General features: G+C 38.4%; 1 protein-coding gene across 2 annotated transcripts in view; it reads right to left on the bottom strand.

The window, feature by feature from the left end:
* Positions 1-6599: 6599 nt before the first annotated feature.
* Positions 6600-17392, bottom strand: part of RFX6 (regulatory factor X6) — a 36869-nt gene continuing 26076 nt past the window's right edge. The window contains exons 12-19 of one of the 2 annotated variants that reach the window (XM_065056727.1): positions 17161-17305; positions 15804-15898; positions 13673-13790; positions 12444-12566; positions 10851-11060; positions 9802-10311; positions 8582-8800; positions 6600-7432 (exon numbers count right to left, since the gene is read on the bottom strand). In XM_065056727.1, the coding sequence (XP_064912799.1) occupies positions 7269-7432; positions 8582-8800; positions 9802-10311; positions 10851-11060; positions 12444-12566; positions 13673-13790; positions 15804-15898; positions 17161-17305 (1584 nt within the window). In that variant the 3' untranslated portion in view covers positions 6600-7268. Of the gene's footprint in view, positions 7433-8581; positions 8801-9801; positions 10312-10850; positions 11061-12443; positions 12567-13672; positions 13791-15803; positions 15914-17160; positions 17306-17392 lie in introns of both variants that reach the window. The other variant, XM_065056726.1, reaches the window with a different exon arrangement.

The following is a 17392-nucleotide window of genomic DNA, read 5'->3' as shown; positions in this document are numbered from 1 at the left end:
CTCATATGTATCAAAAACTCTCTGTACCCATCAGCATAAAGCTAAACTCCAAACTCCTTTTTCAAAAATGCCCAGGCACTTTGTTAGCTTATCTCTCTGGTCACCTTTCAGCTTAGCCGCCAGGACATGTAACGCATAGCCAGATTTTGATTAAACACACCTTCGCCACTGCACACTGTCTGAACACCATCCAATTTAATCTGAAAACCTGTGTGACGCCCAGTTCAACCTGCTCTGCTAAGTGACTAGTATCTCTTGGAAGCTGGTGTTAACTCCCATTGACTGCACTATTGCAGGGCTGCAGACAGCCTGAGGCTCACAGAGTAGCCCAAGCAGGTGGGCAAACATCTTTCCCTGACCTCACAGACTTCACTGACACTTTCCAGGGCCAACTGCCATGAAGGGATTTAAAGCTTGTCATTTGGTAACTACATAACTGCTGTGTGTCCTGTGGCCAACCAGACTTCTCAACCTCAACTGAGGCATCTAGGATCCACAAAGGATGCATGGAGAGGCTTGTGCTTCACATGGAATTCATGTGAGCCACAACTTTAAGAATCTGTGTGAGCAACAAGTGCTAAGCCAAAGGGATTGGCTGAGCAAAAACATCCCTCAGGGACAGCCACCTGCCAAACTCCATTTTTCCTGGAGGTAGATGAGAAAGGGACACAGTTCCAGGCCTAAGTAGTTCAGCTTTGCTTGTGTATGAGCTGTCCAGAACTTAGGGACATATGGCATATCAGTGACAGATCATGCTTTGACTGCTGGCAGAAGTACTGTGAACCTCATTCCCAGGTCCCTGAAGAGGGCAGCAGACCCGTGAGACTACTCTTGGAAGACTGTGAAGGGCTGGGGAGGAAAATCTGGTTCACATCAATAATGTAGAGTAGATGTGGACCCTGGAGTGGACAAACTTTTGATTTATAGTATTTTCCTGCTGAGGGAACTGTTTGGCTTGAAGGTGAAGGCAAGGTGTACCTCAGCAGTCATATGGGATGGGCAGTATATTCAGGAGATAAAGACTACTCTGAAAAGCAGAGAAGCAAACCAAGCTGACTATGTAGATGTGTGGTTTAGTTTCTCCTGATGACACTGTTCCACTTCATGTAAACTTTGGAGCAGAGTCAGAGGTCTGCTTTTCTTCCGAATGAGCAAACACCATGATCAGCTGGAATAGCTCACTATCAAACTTAATCTGTGGCTTGGTTCATATTTATTTATTTTGGCAAAGTATTATATCCCCGGTACAATGATTTGAGTCCATTTCAGTCTCATCCTCAATATTTTACTCTTTAAAAATTAATTTCCCAAAATTTTCCATATACCCTCATTTAGAATGAAATTCACCTTTCAATTTTAGAAGAAACTGAAGTAGAGCGGGTAATTTCTTATATTCTCTTCTAAAAATATTTAAAAAGCATCCAAACTATTATGCAATGACAAGTATTTTGTTATTTTCATGAATAGAGCGGAAAAGATAACTGTTGCATCCAGGACAGTGAAGGTAGTTAATCAGCTCCTTTTCAGGAGCCAGGAGTTGGGGAACTACTATCTTAAGCACGCCTGGAGGTTGGCCATGTAATCTCTAAAATTAAAGTGCTTACCAAGAACTGAAAGCTGGGAGCTTTCAGGAACTCATAGCTTCTGTGGGTGTGGAGGAGGACAGATCCAGTATATCCGTCAATGGATGGCACACCTACTTGCGAAAAAAGACACACAGAGTCCAAGTAAAGATGTCATTCGAGTTTGCTGTATGTCTGAGCTACGTTTTGAAGGCTGATCCTACTTTGAAGATGAAGCTTGGTAAAGACTATATTAGAGAGAAAGGAAGGGTTGTTTATTGTCCATCCCTGTATTACATGCAGTTGGTACTTTTTGCTGTAGAAGAGATTTCTAAAATATGTAATTTAATTAATTAAGTTTTGTATGATCTGTATGCATCTTGATGTGAAACAGGTGACTAAACAATAAAGTCAGTTTCTGAACAAAACAGTTACATGAGAAAATGAAATACGACAAGAATTAAAAAGCCATATAATACTAAACTCTAAATGTACGATTTCACTGTATGTGTCTTTTTACTGTAGCAACCAGGGCACAAGGGCAGTATGAACATGTGTCCCTTTATTTGATCAAGGATAATAATCAACTAAGCCAAAAGGAAGGGAAGTAGATTTTCCTAGTTCAGCCACTAATATAGTCTTTTACATGTCTCCAAATGTGTAACCATTGCTCCATGCAGCACTGTAACATGCAGCCATTGTTAAATGGGAAAAAAATTGTGCGTATAACAAAAAATCCAAAATACAGAGAAATAGTATTTGGTGTCACTAATTATGTAATGGGCTTGATACTCCACCTCCCTCCATTTCAGATCCAAGCGCTACTTCTCTCCTCTTTTGCCTGCTCACACCTCTGTTGACAGGCTCAGGTCCTGGTGAGAAGTTGTTCTACTGAGCCTTGTAATTGCTGCAAATATGTGGTGACCATGGAAGCAGGATAGTTTGTCATAGCATCTCCTGCTTTCCTGATCTTTCACCATCCCAGTAATGTTAATTACTTGAGGTCTCACGATTAGCGATGATGCGGCATCTTTCTAGAGGCTACAGATACCTATAGTCTTTCCATTAAGGATATCATTCTCCTCTTAGGCTATGAAAGATGCATCTCTTCCAGCAAAGAAGTTTCGGCTAATGACTATTTAGATGTGTGTTGGTCCTGGCACATACCACTACTGATCTAGTCCTAGCTTTTTATTCCAAATCTTAGCTGAAGCTAATGAGTATGTCAGTGACTCTTACTAATTTCAATAATGAGGATAGATCTTTGCAGACCTTAAATCCATAATTAGTTCAGATTTGTTGCTTTATGTTGACCTGAACCCTAGCAATGACTTTAAATCCCATAGTGCCAGCCTCAGAAGTATGACTGACAATGAGGTCTCCATTACCTAAAACCTCAGTTTCTTCTGGAATTCAGATTCTTCTAGAACTAGCTTTAACCTAAATAACTCATCTTTCATTTAAAAATAAAAATTTAAAATCAACTTTAACTCTACTGTTAAGACCAGACCTTGAAGGAATCATAACCTGGTCTGGCAGTAGGTTTCATATAATCTCAACACCCCCTGCTAAAAACAGAAACAATGCACTTTCACCAGTTCCTGCCCAAGTAAGTCCCAGTTTTAGTTCTTACTGTAATGTTAATCTATATTGGTCTCCCTACATTCTCTTTTATCTCCAACTAAGCATAGTTTGTGGCTCCCTTTAAGCAGCAGCATTTATTGGAGCTTGATAGCCACTTCTAAATCCAGTATTGACTCATGGTCCCAGCTTTATGCTGATCCAACCTCTGAAGTTAACCCTAATGCCAAACCTAACTGTGACTTAAGCTCCACACTGAGTACATCCCTAAGAAGTAAGAAGCAAAATTTCCTGAATTAACTACGTTAAATTAAGCATACCATGTGGGCCCTACTGGCAAGAGCCATAAAATGAGATCAGGCATTATGCAGGTTCATGCAACATACTAGCCTGAATTCAAGCCCATAAACCCAAGTGTAGCTATTCCCAAATCCTACAGAGTTCATCACAAAAACTAGATCTGTGACCTCTTTCATCCTGGTGATTTAGAATAGTTTTGTTGGCCCTCGTTTGCAACAGTCATAAGACCCATACCAACCAGCCCACCCTTGTCCTTAATCCAATCCAGTCCCTACAGATAATAACTTGAATTGGACCATAGCCAAAATCTACTCATATAGAAGGCTGGCACTTACAATCTGGGGCATATCAGCCCCAAAACTAACCCTAATCTATCTATTCACAGCTATCAAAACCATGTAAGGCCTCCTGCATTACTAGATGTAATTACTAGCAGGCAAGCCCAACAATTTTAAGTTTAGCTTGATGGCACTTTTAATTTTAGCACAATAGTATTGGGTACTATGGATCTCCTGGCCTTCAGGAGTACATCTTTGTCCAGAGGGCTGACATCAATGGCCCATGTTGTTATTCTTTTTCTTCTAGAGATTCTGGTGTTTCTCTGCCTGATCTTTGATTCTGTTCCTAACAGATTTAGTTTTTTTAGCATAGTATATCTGCCCTTCTAAGAGTGATAACATCTCTACAGTTTGTTTTTTTTCTTTAAGTGCTCGAAGTGTGGGGTGCTTTTTGTAGCTGTTTCTTCTCTAATCCACTTGCACCCTAAAATTAAGTCCACTCAGTTCTGATCTCACACTGAGGGAAACAACACTGCGCTGTGTCATACAAAACATCTGTTCCCATTCCAGCATATTTGTGATCTACTAGTCTGTCTTAAATATAAGGTTCAGCTAAAGGTGAAGCTAAAGCTAAAGCTAAGCTCATCTCTACCCTCTGCAGTGAAGGACCCCTTCCTCTCTGTGACCATTGATTGCTCACATACTTCTCCAATATTGCTTCTTCTTGGATTATATAATTTGTATTAGAATCAGTTTTACTTTGGAAGTAACAGCAGATTTGATCTGTTCATCTACCTCTCTTTTGCCTTTTCTAGCACCAGTTCCAATTCACTCATATTGGAAAACAGATCAAAAGGATTTCATTTTTATTTTTCCTTCTCAGAAAAAAAAAGTGTGTTTTTTGTTTGTTTTGGGGTTTTTTTTGGTGTGTGTTTTGTTTTGTTGTGTTTTCCTCTAGACAACATTCATTTGGCACTGATCCTACCCAAAATGTACAATTTTTTATCACAGATTTTTTGGTGTATGTATATTTAAACCAACATATGAATGCATCCACTAAAAGGCAACTTAACTAAGACCACCAAGCAGTGACTCCATTGATTCTTCATGTTATTTATTACAATGCTGCTACAGTACCAAAGGTAGAAATCTTCCCATGGGGTATCCACAGAAGCTATGAATTATTTAATTTACCACTGACAAAACTTACCCAATTCGTCAAAGCACATATTTGACGGAACTAATGAGTCTAAAACAGAAATTTCTCCTTTGGCTTTGCTAGTTACAATTTCAGGTTTGTTTTGTTCTGCAGCACTATAAGAGATTCCTCTTAAATTTCTATTTGAATATTAGAATTTTTTTTTTTACTGCTCTTTGCTGTTGATAAGGAAGTGCAATTAACAACAGTGTGATACTTCATGCTACTCTGCATTTTGCAGCCATCATGAGAATCTGCACATTTAATGATATTGTATTGTTTCTTATCTCAGATCAAGTGCAGATAAAGTAATTTACGCAAAAAAAAAATCGCACAATGCACAACAGTTCACATAAAAAAGAGAAAATGACTGGAAGTGATGCATGTAAATTACATATGAGTTGCTACGCAGCACAAACAGTGCTTTTTATTTAGGGCTTGATAGACTAAGACACTATTTGTTAGTGGCTGCCTACTTCCTCTAAATTCTATGTATTTCTCTCATGTAAATTCAACAGCCTGGAAGTTTCCAGCTTAATGTAATTATTTATGCCATGTCATTGGTCAGCAGAGGGAGCCAAGCATTTCAGGACAGTGAGATACCCCTTCCCTTCATAATCCCCTCCTCCATTTTATCTCACTTGGAATGGGAGAGATCTAACTCCATTAACTATAGACGTGACCTGCTTAGATAGGGAACCTGACTTTTATGGGACTAATTTTAGGAGAAAATATATACTGTTCTGAATAACCATGAAGAATGAACTCTTTTTCAGTACTTACTTCACTTGGTGTAAAACATTGCCCTTGTTTGAGCAGCCTGTATTACAACCAAAACTATTGGGAAATTTTGTTGAAACCAAAAATTTAATGCATCACTATGGCATTTTTGGTCACAATGTAAGACTTCACCCTGAATTAGGAAGGACTTGAGCTGGGGTCTTCTATTAGTATTATTAGTAGTATTAATATTTCATATCAGGAATTATTCATGAGCTAGTCCAGTCAATGCTCCTTATTGCTTTTCTGCTGCAGTCAGACTTCTCATGATAGAAAACACTAAAGAAATAAAAACTTCATCGTGATATTATCCATTTTCTTCCACCAAAAATACCCTACTACCTAATTGCACAATATCCAGCATATATTCAATGGTTTGAATAGGAATACGAACATCAAATAGCCTCAAACAACTCAGAAGACTGGATTAAAATCCAAACCTGAATCTGATGCAGGGAACAATCTGATTATAAAATAACATCTGTTCTTTCATGAAAGTGTAGAACAAAGCTTATTTTGTAACTGGGTTCTTTTCTTTGTCCTCTTTATATCATTAGTGAATATTCTTCACCTGGTTTCATTCTGGTTTCTCCAGAAACATATAAAAACATATGTTTGTATACTGAATATCATCGTGCCTGTAAAATATATTGTTATTATAATAGCTGATCTGGAGTGGCATAATATTTTTCATCATCTTTGCTATTTTGGTCTCAGTATAGGTAGTTGTCCTAAACCTATTAAAGTTGATGTACTCCTTTTTTGTGGATTTCCACCAGTAGAAATTTTGGACTCGTACCCCAAGTAATTTTGAAATCCCACAACATTTTGTGGCACAGTTTCATTTCTTTCAGTTATCTGGATAGAGCGGCAGGCTACCACAATTGTTTAGCTTATGATATTTGCATGTTTTGTTGGTTTTACTTGAAGAGAAAGTGGCTTATTTTAAAAGAAAAAAAAATCTCCACAATATGTTTTATTTTTTTCCTGAGGACTTTCACTTACACAAGTAGGCACTAAGCATTTGAAATTGACTTTCCAGAGCACAACAGTAAAAAACTTAAGAATTTGGCTTAGTTTCGTTTAAAACAGTAAAAATTGACCTTGTAAACATTTCCATAGGAGGTAGGATGCATACATTTGACAGTCTGTCAAATAAGAGAAAGTAAACAGTTACTCTGTGATCCTAATAAATAATGAGCAACACATGTATTAAATAAACATTTTTATACAAAAAGACATAAGTGAAAGACTAAAATAGCATTTTTAATAAATTAGGAATAGATGTAATCATTTTGGTACAACTTAGTCTTCCTTGCAAGTATCACTGACTCTTTCTGCTCACCGTGAATTTCTGACTGAACAGGCACAATGGTGAGAACAATCCTGAGTGATTCACTAGCAGGACCCACTCTAAATATAGCTATTTTTTTGTGTGAAGGGCTGCTAATATCTCTAAAATGTCTCCTTTCACACCTGTATATAATATTTTCCCACCAACTTGAAGGGGTTTGCCTTAATGTTTGGATTTGGAAAGTAAGCCTAAGGTATTGACATGTCTCGCCCAGTTCAGGTTCCTCCAGCAGCTGTACCCATGAAGACAGTGTTGATTGGCGGCAAAGATGACACCATATCTCTGCTTGGTGGGCCATGGGACTCCAGATTTTCCTGAGAATGGAACTGACCAGGTGTTCCATACATACACTGGGAAGATGTGGTTTGCATGTTTGAAGCTGTGGGAAAAAAAGATTACCATCATTGCAATTTTTCTATCTATTGAATTTAATAAAAAACACAACCTAATTTCATCTGATGGAAACGCTTGTCTACCAGGCACAACATCTGAAGGACAGAAATGTCAGCACTTCTGTACTTCACTCAATTTACCTATACTTCTAGAACTTCCCTTCAGTGCATCCTCACACTATCAGGGAACGGGTCAAACCCCATGTGTAAGTCTGCTAAAAATCCATCTATGGGCTTGAAGCTTATAGCTTGCATGCAAGCCATCTTCTATGAAAATTGTCCAAAGTTATTAATGTGCACTATGTTCATCTTTCCATATCCTGCACTATTCAGGTCCATATTCACTGGTGGCATCACTGCCACCACCTGGCACATATTGACACAGAATACTGAAGATACTTGATGGGCACAGTCCCTGCTTGGTGGTACTGTTTTTCCCCCCTCCTCTTTAGCATCCTTTAAAGAACTGAGCACTGAGTTCTTGCAGAGCCTTAATGAGGCAAGTAGTGTCTGATCTTCTATGCAAAGTTAACAGGTAAGTAGTAGGAAGAGGTAATCTTGTGGAGAAACAAACGGTGTCTTCCATGCATGCCTTTTTGGAATGTGAGGCCAAACTCAGCTGCCATGTATATACCAAAACAAACTCATTGGGGTTAGCGTATTTCACCTAAAATTCACTGTTATTTGGTGCCTTGCCTAACACACAGTTGAAGCATAAGACAGTAAGGGACCATACTACAAGTGTATATCTAGACATCCCTGATCCAGGGTTCATTTGATCTGTTTGACAGTGAAGATCCATAAGAGCCCTTAGAAGACCCCAGTCCATTATTAGCTCACATAACAGTTAAAAAGTGTTTCCTGATATGGATTTTTCTGCAATTCGGGGCAGCTATTCCACTACTCATGGACAATGGATCATAGTTCTCCTTATGGAAGTGAAGAATTATTAAACCCAGTGTCCTGCAATTTTAAGGAAAATACATCTTATGATACACCCTAGCTACTGAGCTATTTTATCACTATGTTGCATCTCATATACCATATATGTGAGCTACAGTTTAATCCTCAGCACTGGTTAGGATGTTAGAAGGTTCATAGGTAATAGGTCTTGCTCACTTGCTACCTATACTTACGCATAGGAGTCCGACAGACAATTGAAGGTGAGGACTCTGTGTAGAATGAGGCTGTTTGTTTTCTTCCACTGTCATCCAAGATATTCAGTGGATCATGTATATCATTGTATGATGGCAATGATCGAATGCTGCTTACACTGCTGATTACAGAAACATGTTGATCCACCATTGTTCCAAGCCTGTGAGATTCTGGATAATTTATATTGTTTCCATAATATCCTATTGACAGGAGATTGGAGAAAAGCAGAGTGAAACTACTGTTGAAGAGAATCGGTAGGGTAGTAGCATGTGATAATCTTGGACAATGGGTAATTGTTACCAGCTGAGCCCCTTGAGAGTAAGATTATTTGTGTACACACACAGCCTAGAAACATTAGTAACGTATACAGTGACTGACCCAAAAGAGGGGTGGTAGTAAGGGTGCAAAAAATCCTAGAAGTTCTGTCATGCCTTCAGTACAGAACTGGCCTTCCATTTTAAGTTCAGAACCAAACAGTAGCCTGCAATAAGGGTGGTCATGAGAGACACCATGGGGACTCCTATCCATGATTCAGCGCTCCCTTCTGAAGCATACAATCAAGGAAAGTATACTTGGAAAGAAAATCTGCATGGAAGTACATACTTCCTGCATATACAAATCCACGTAAAAGCAATATTTCCACTCTGTCTTTCCTCCAGAAGAGGGGAGTGGTTTTGCTGACTACATCTCTGAAGCAGATTGTGGCAATAACTTTACATTTGAGGTATGAGAAATATTAGGGCAAAAATCTCAAACTAAAGCTAATGCACATTTTTATATTTCATTTTACCATCCTGACCCTGTGACTAGAATGGTCCATTATGCTTATCCCAGAGACAAGTTATCTTTTGGCTGCTCTGTTTCATAGTAGATGTTCTGGGGGCTTTTCAAGATTGTTAAATCACAAGGACACCCTGGTTTTGCTTCCTTTGCGCAAGACATGGTGGTTGCGCCAAAGAAAGATTAGCATAGGTGCAGCAGATGCATTTGAGGTCAACAGAGGATTCAGCAGAGGAAAATAAATCCTTAAGTAGCTTGTTTAGCTGCTTTACAATCTTTATGTGTCTTGAAAGAAGCAGAAAACAGGAAAGTATAAATAAGAACTGAAAACAACTTCCATAGAAAAAAGCAGAGAAAAAGCAGTGTTCTACTCCAGCAAGGAAAGAGAAATAGAAGAGAAAAAGAAAATATATATTAATACCGTTGGAAGCATTAGTGGGATATGCTGCTCCTGGGCACGTAGACACTGAGTTGCTCAAGAAATTGAAACTCCCAGCATTCAGAAACTGAATATTGTGTGTGTCCTGAGACATGGATGAGGGAACATAGCTGGAAGGGGATCTGGCATTGTATGGAGACACAGCACAACTGTTGCTGAAGTAGTCTCTGGAGAACTGCTGTTCACTCAAGGCATTGAATCGGCTGTGCTCTGCTCTGTGGTGGTAAACTCCTGAAGTGGAATGGGCCTGAGTTCTGAATGCGGCCTGGTAATTGGAATTATTTCCATAGTAATTCTGATTAGTTTGTGACAAAGTCTGGTAAAGGGGTTCTGAGTAGGAAGAGCACTGTGAATGTGTGGATAGCACTGGACCTACACTTGGAGATCTCACAGCCATTGGCCCCTGGTTGATAACACTTCCTCGGCTGACCATGGCTGGTGAAATGGGTGGAGTCATCAGGTGACCAGTGCTTTGAGACAGCTCCATCTGACCTGTAATAAGTAAGCATTAGCCATGATTAGCATTCATAGTGCAATACTGCTGAATAGAGCAGATCTGTTAAGACACTAACCCTCTGGTGAAGTGTACACTACCAATTGAAACCTTTACAAAGGATATGCATTGCCCCCCATCTATACAGCACATGTTCTTTAATCCATGGCTTTAGGCTACAAAGATTCCTACTTTCATTCTCCAGCTTGGAGGCTGCCACATGCAGTGAGAAATTCCAGCGCTTATAATACAAGCCTCAGGTGCTCCAGGTGTCAGTGTTCATTGTCTCCTCACAAGAACCTCACCAAACCAAGAGGTATAGGACAGTTTTACCACTGTTCCAATAGGATCTATTACTGGCAGGGCTTTACAATTGCCACCTTCTGTAAATCAGCACAGAGGGTGAGCTCATGAAATATTATTTACTAGAGGCCTTTATAAAAGCATACGGTCATTGCTCATATGGCAAAACATTACTGTGGACTGAAAGACTAACAAGCAAACAAGAGAAGGATAAATTAGAAGAACTGATCCATACCTGTCAGCTGCATAGTCTCATTATCTCCTGGGGTGAAGGGGTTCAGACCAGAAGCTACACTGCTGGGCTGGCTAGCTGACAAAGACACATAGGTTTGCTCTCCTAGACACTCATTTTTGACTGAAGTGTCACTGGGCAGAGGAGCAGCTTTGTTACGATTTGCTAGGAAGCAAGAGCTTGGTGATGCAGTAAAGGTGGCTTTGCTTGCATCTGCAAGAGTAAGCGAAAATTCTTGGTGGCTGTAATGTATGCTCATTGCATGTAATTTCACCACTAGTGTATAGACAGCATATGAGCTGCCTGATTTGTTCATATCTTTGATCAAGACCCAGTGAAGCCTCCATATTTTGCATGTAGCCAATGAATACAAGTATTGCTCTAGCCTTGATCTTCCCAGTGGAACTGTTAGTATCATATTCCCTGACCACAGATCTACACCGCAGAGTGTCAGCTCCTTACTGAAGCCATCATAGTGAAGGTATGGATCAGATTTATTCCCTTGAAGTAAATGTCAGCAATGGAGTCAAGTAAATTGCACTGAGTGAATCAGGTTCATGACACTTCAGCCTAAAGAGTTAACAATGGGAATTTCAGAATGGTTGAGCTCTGTTTTCATACTGATATCTAGAGAAAAATATTTGTTACACTCAGTAGTTCTTCAGTTTTCTGCAGGCTACTGATAAAGTCAGTGGAAGTTTTGCTATTCTTCAGTGGAAACCATGACTTTACCTTGTGGTTTCAAGTACTTTGCCTAAGCATCCAAGGATAAGGCAAGTGTTACATAGGACAAGTTTTTTCCCAAAGGCTGAATTGAAAGAAGTGCAGCATCTGCTGTCAGACAAATTCTATGCAAGTTTCTTGCAGCAAAGTGCAGATTACAGACCAACAACAACGAAAAAGATACACATTGATTGCCAGTGCTAATGTTAATAAAAAATAATTCAGCAGAACCCAGTCAAGTTTCATCAGATTTTAGGGATTAACCTGCATCAGAACTTGATCCAAATAAATATTCATTCATTTTATGACAAAGGACCTGGAGCATATGACTTCAAACTGTCTAATCTTGAAGAAACCTGCTAGATGGAAAATGTTAAGAATACTGTTTAAATTAATTTTGTTTCTCTTCCACATAGTAATACTTCAGCCGTATGTTAAATAGGGCTCCCAACTAGTGTTCCAATGTTGCAGGGACATTTGCATTTTGGTAACATTTAATACATTCCTAGTTCAATATGTAATTACCTATCTAAGCTTCAACAGGAAAACTGGATTAGGAATTCTTGCCCTTCCTGCTACTTATACCTCTTTTCACACTTCAGCTTGTGGCCCTTCTGGTATACCTACAAGTGTTTGTTGCATTGAAGATCATTTCACTGATCCACTGCATTCACATTCCCACAAAATGTTAACTGAACTGTAGTAGGAAGTTGGGAATGAATTGCTGAGTCACAAACTTTTCAGGTGAATTAGACGTTTCATATAACTACACCTTCAGGAGAAGACAGTAACCCTGCTTCTGTTTGAAGTTGAATGAATATTACAAGTTCTGAAAATAGAGGAGTGCATTCAAAAGAACTAAGCTCTAATTACCTAAATTCTTCATATATTTGTCCAGTAGATTCTGGAGTTCTTGTTCTTTGTCATTGTTGAACTGTGTCTCCATGGCAAGCAGGATGTACTCATCTAGTAGCATGCGGATCAAATGAAAAGAACCTTTTCGAGAAGAAAGAGAGAGAGAGTAGCTGAGTTATCTTTGTGACCATCTCTCAGCACTCTACAAGAAGCCAGTGAAACAAACAAATAATTGTGGACTTTACATGACCTGGCAAGACCAACAAGGAATAGTGCCTAACTTCTAGTTCTAATCTCTCTTTGCACTGGCCCACCTAGCTCAATTGTTTACTGTCCTGTAGGCTATTTGACCACTAATTACATCAAAGAAAACTACTGATGAAAGTGAGACATGCTTTATACTTGAAGAGGGCACACAGTGGAGCTAGATAAGGCTGAAGTCTGCTAGAATGCCTCTGCTCTATTTCTGTTTGCCTTGTGCTAAATAACCAGACAATAACTGGTGAAGTCTTTGACCTTATTTCAAGGATATATCACATTTAAGATGTGTGTCTCCTTACAGCTGTTTCAAACACCCTCTAAATTTTAGATAACAATGTACCTACAATGAAACTTAGAAAATTATATAATAGATTTAAAATGAGTTTCATTTGTTCTATCATCTTCTATTTTAAAAAGGGTTCTTCCTGAGAGTCCCAAAAAATGTAAGCATTTCTGAAGATGGACATGTAAACCTTAATTTTTAAAAGACACAAACACTGTTCAATTAACTGCTTGCTGATCTCAGAATTAAGTTAGTGGTGATATGCCATTTTGCTTTTATGAAATCTTTTCTCTTTTATGAAATGCACAAGAACTTCTATGGATCAGTAATTTCTTAACAAACTGACTCACATGTAAAACTAATAATTTAAATCTTCGGTCTCTAATACTGAGATACGCAGTTATGCTTTCATTGTTGTATCAAAACAAACAGAGCTTCTAGCTTTTAAATGGTAAAGGAGTGCCAAACAGCAATTCAAATGAAAAATGCCTTTGAAAAATTAACATACACCACAGGTCACCAACAAAATATTGCTAGCATTTACTGTGAAATAATAGTTAGAAAAATAAGTTACACAGCATTTGTGGCTTTGATCAAAGAGTCTTTAGACCAAGACAGGTTCCTCTGTTGAGGAAATGGTGGAAAGCTGGTAAGTGCTAACACATATGTACAAAATATAAGTGTTTTTACAAAGACCAGGTACCAAAACTCGATGCGTTGTTTAGAGTTAGGTTATGCATCACTCGAGCACCGAAAAAACTCCATTTGAGAAGGAAGTCTTGAGCTCTTTTCTTTAATGACCTCCCATTTTGCTTGCTTGCCTGAAAGAGAACAGTAAAATACTGTTAAGTACATTAACTTGCTTTCTGCAGACAGGAGGAAAAGGAGAACTGAATATGCTTGAGAGTTCAAGGAGTCCTTGACTTAGGCTGATGCGACAGGGTGCATCAAGCTGCCTGATTCAAACTGTCTTCATAATGTGTGTCCTAGACTGATAAAGAAGAGCAGCATTCACTCTTTTCAGTGCAACCAGAGTAGAGCTCTGACAATGTTAGATAAATCAAATTGCGTACTGCTTGAGGTCTGTTGTGCCCTGACGGTATATGAAATGTCTCACATTCTAGTATTAAAGATGCTGAATTATTCTGTAAATATACAAGTGTACAGGGAAGAAAAACAAAACAAAACACCAAACACCCTCTGGCACTATGTTATTCCGGATAAACAGGGAACAGAAATTGCTCTTTGTACTTTAATGTGATCAGTATAATACCGGCCAGTCTTTCCCTTACAAAATGGTATGTTTACTATTGATGCTTTTAATGCTGCTCATTTCATACTGTCACTTTGCTCTGGCAGTGATTTCTTCATGTGGTAACATATGCCTTGTTGCTTTCTCAAACAGCAAGCAGAGAGAAGCTGTTGTGCAAGTCTGACAGTAACCGCACTTTAAGCATGGACAGAAGGCAGGCAGCAATGGAAGGATTACAGGTGCTGTAAATTATTAGCTTCTGCTTGTTTGACCTAGCCATATATCAGGACTTGTAGGTATTTCTTAACTCTAATTACAGGAAAACAATGCTAGAAACTATACCTGCTAACTCTAATAATACAATATTGCATAGTAGATGCTGAATGAGAGAATGCTTCACTTTTTCTGCCTGTCTTGTTTATCAGGAATTGTCTTCTGAAATTGTGGAATCAATTTTACACCATAACAATTCAGTTCTAATGGGAGTTGTAACTGCTCAGCTTCAGTGGGAGTTTTCTGTTTAGGTGAACATGTATGGGGACTTGTTTTGGCTTTGCTGCCTTGAATCATCCAAAGCTCCTCACTGTGCTGCTCACACATGACAGCAAATGTTAGGAAACCCAGAGTGGTTTAAAAATAAATTATCACTGTCTCTATTGATATTTGGGAAAACAGGTGAATAAAGAAAAAATGACATGCCCATTGTTATTCTGTAAGCGGCAGTCACTCTTCTGCAAGTCAGTCAAGGCTAACTGCACTGTCTCCTCCTCTTGCATCCATTCATGTCAAGATGTTCCCTAAAACAATGGATAAGATATTTCCAGGTACAATGTGACCTGATGGGATGACCAGTGTTTAGCTACTAGCAAGCAATGCATTAACATTTTATTCTGCTAGTTTACATTCATTAGAGTCACAAATTGGGTAAATATCTCTTGAGTTACAACTCAGAACTCAATTATTTTGTTCTGAACTTCAGTGTAATTGTTCCTGTATAACTACATGCATATAAAATACTTCTAATTATAAAACATCTGGCAAATCAAGGGGGGAAAAATCCCATCAAAACCGTCAATTACCAAGTTAAGCACCTTAGAAAGCTACAAAAGTCTATCTTCTCTCCTGGTCTGTAGAAATCCTTCCACAGGTTAGCTAATTCTGAATCCATCTGCTTCATTAAGTTATACCACATACAGTAGATTCTGAATACCATGAAAGAAATAATGGATTCTCTAAGAAACAACTTTTGTTCACCTTAATCACTGGGCAATACCCCTGTGATTCTGCATGCACAGATAAGATGGATGGGCTTCTTTCATTTTTATGACAGGCCGGACTTTAATGCTTTCGTTAAGATACTTCTTAGTTCGTCACACACATAAGACTGTTCAACAACAGTCAACATGATTAACTAGAACTAATGACACTAGAACCTTTCACACCAAACCAGAACTCCCCTGTTCCAATAAGGACATGGGAGCAGAGATGAGAAACCAGTGCGGGAAACCAATAGTAAGAGATTGTGTAAGGAGAAAGGGAAGTAGGATTTGGTCTTGAGTCAGGCAGAACATTTGAAAGGTACCTTGATGACCCTTTGTTCAACCACAGTATCCAACCATTCAATAAAAGATTCCACAGTGGCATTCTTCTTTAGAAGGTCCTTCAGTTCTTGGAACACTGTAATAGAGTCATCTACCATGTAAAAAGGAGAACATATCATCGCACGCTATTCTGAATGTGAGAAAAAGCCACTCACCAGTCATATGACATATTGTAGCGTGGAAAGAAAAAGGAAAGAATTAGAGCAGTGAAGAAATGAGCAACTCCACAGCAAAGCAAGCACACACACATCCATCACACATATATATTTTAACTACTCAAGTATTACAATCAAGCAGGTTGTAAGACAATGGAATTTTACAAGAAAATAAAAGGAAAAAAAATATACCTATTTTTCCCATTCATTTTAAGATTCAGCCTTGAAAACCTTTCTATTACTAAGTTTAGTAGTAAAGCTTTATCTGTAATGTGGCAGACATGTATACTGTCTCAGGTTTCCCTTATATTTTACACGTTTTTAACAATCAAATGTAAAGCTAACTTTCCCAATTCCCACTTTCAAAAAAGTGTCTGAATGACCAGTTATTTCTCTTATCCTTTTATTTTTTTTAACCAGTGTGATGGAAGACAAAGAACAAAAATGGAAACAATTACAGAGAAAGTAAGAAATGGACAATTCAAATGAAAATATGAATAGGATTGTGAACTATCAAAGAAAACAAACTTTGATGATCAAAGTAACAATATTTAGAAGACAACATATTACTATTGCTCTCCTTTCAGTTCTTCAAACTCTAATCAACATGATTCCTATGACGAAAGTTATCTTTTTTTAGCAGAGAAAATGGTTACATCTTTTTTCAGCAACAGGTATGTATATGAGAATTGAAATTCTCAATATTTGTACTTCACTCTATTCTGTGTATGAAAATAGCTGCTACATTTTAGAGAAAATTATGTATTTTTTAAGAAGATCTGCTTTCAGAAAAAAATATTCTATTTATACAAACAAACAAACAAGTTACCTAGCTTAAATATCCAAATATTGAGACACCTTTCAGGAATTGATCACCATATTATTAGGACAAAACTTCAAAAGAGATTTTATTACACTTAGCAACTGACATGTAATTATTTTTGCAGCAGCCATTTAAAGCCATCTGGTTGGGATGACTTCTCAGGGCAAGCTACTGTTCTCATAGGACACACTAGGGCAATCAGCTGGTTTTCTTGAAACAATTGAAGTTAACACCAAGCTAGATTAGCGAATGCAGTGTCTACATGTGCCTTTTCCCAGTCCAACTCCAAGTAGACTAGTGTATCATGGATTGAAAGAGTGAATTACTTTTAATGATACAAATATATCACCATGGACTTACATTCACTGTAGACCTCACCATCAGAGTCTGTGCTCCCTGAGACTGCAAGGAGTGCTTGAGAGCCAATACTATTCAGATCAACTTTTTCAATATCTGACACCATGGAATTCACCACATGCTGATCAAAAAGGGCTGGTCGAGCAATCTGTAAGAGAAGGCAAAGTAAATGCCGAGACATTGCTGTGGTTTAAGCCCAGCCAGCAACTAAAGCACCACACAGTCCCTCACTCAC

This window comes from Columba livia, chromosome 3 (assembly GCF_036013475.1).
Source record: "Columba livia isolate bColLiv1 breed racing homer chromosome 3, bColLiv1.pat.W.v2, whole genome shotgun sequence".
Lineage (NCBI taxonomy): Eukaryota > Metazoa > Chordata > Aves > Columbiformes > Columbidae > Columba > Columba livia.
This window is presented reverse-complemented; position numbering and strand designations above follow the sequence as displayed.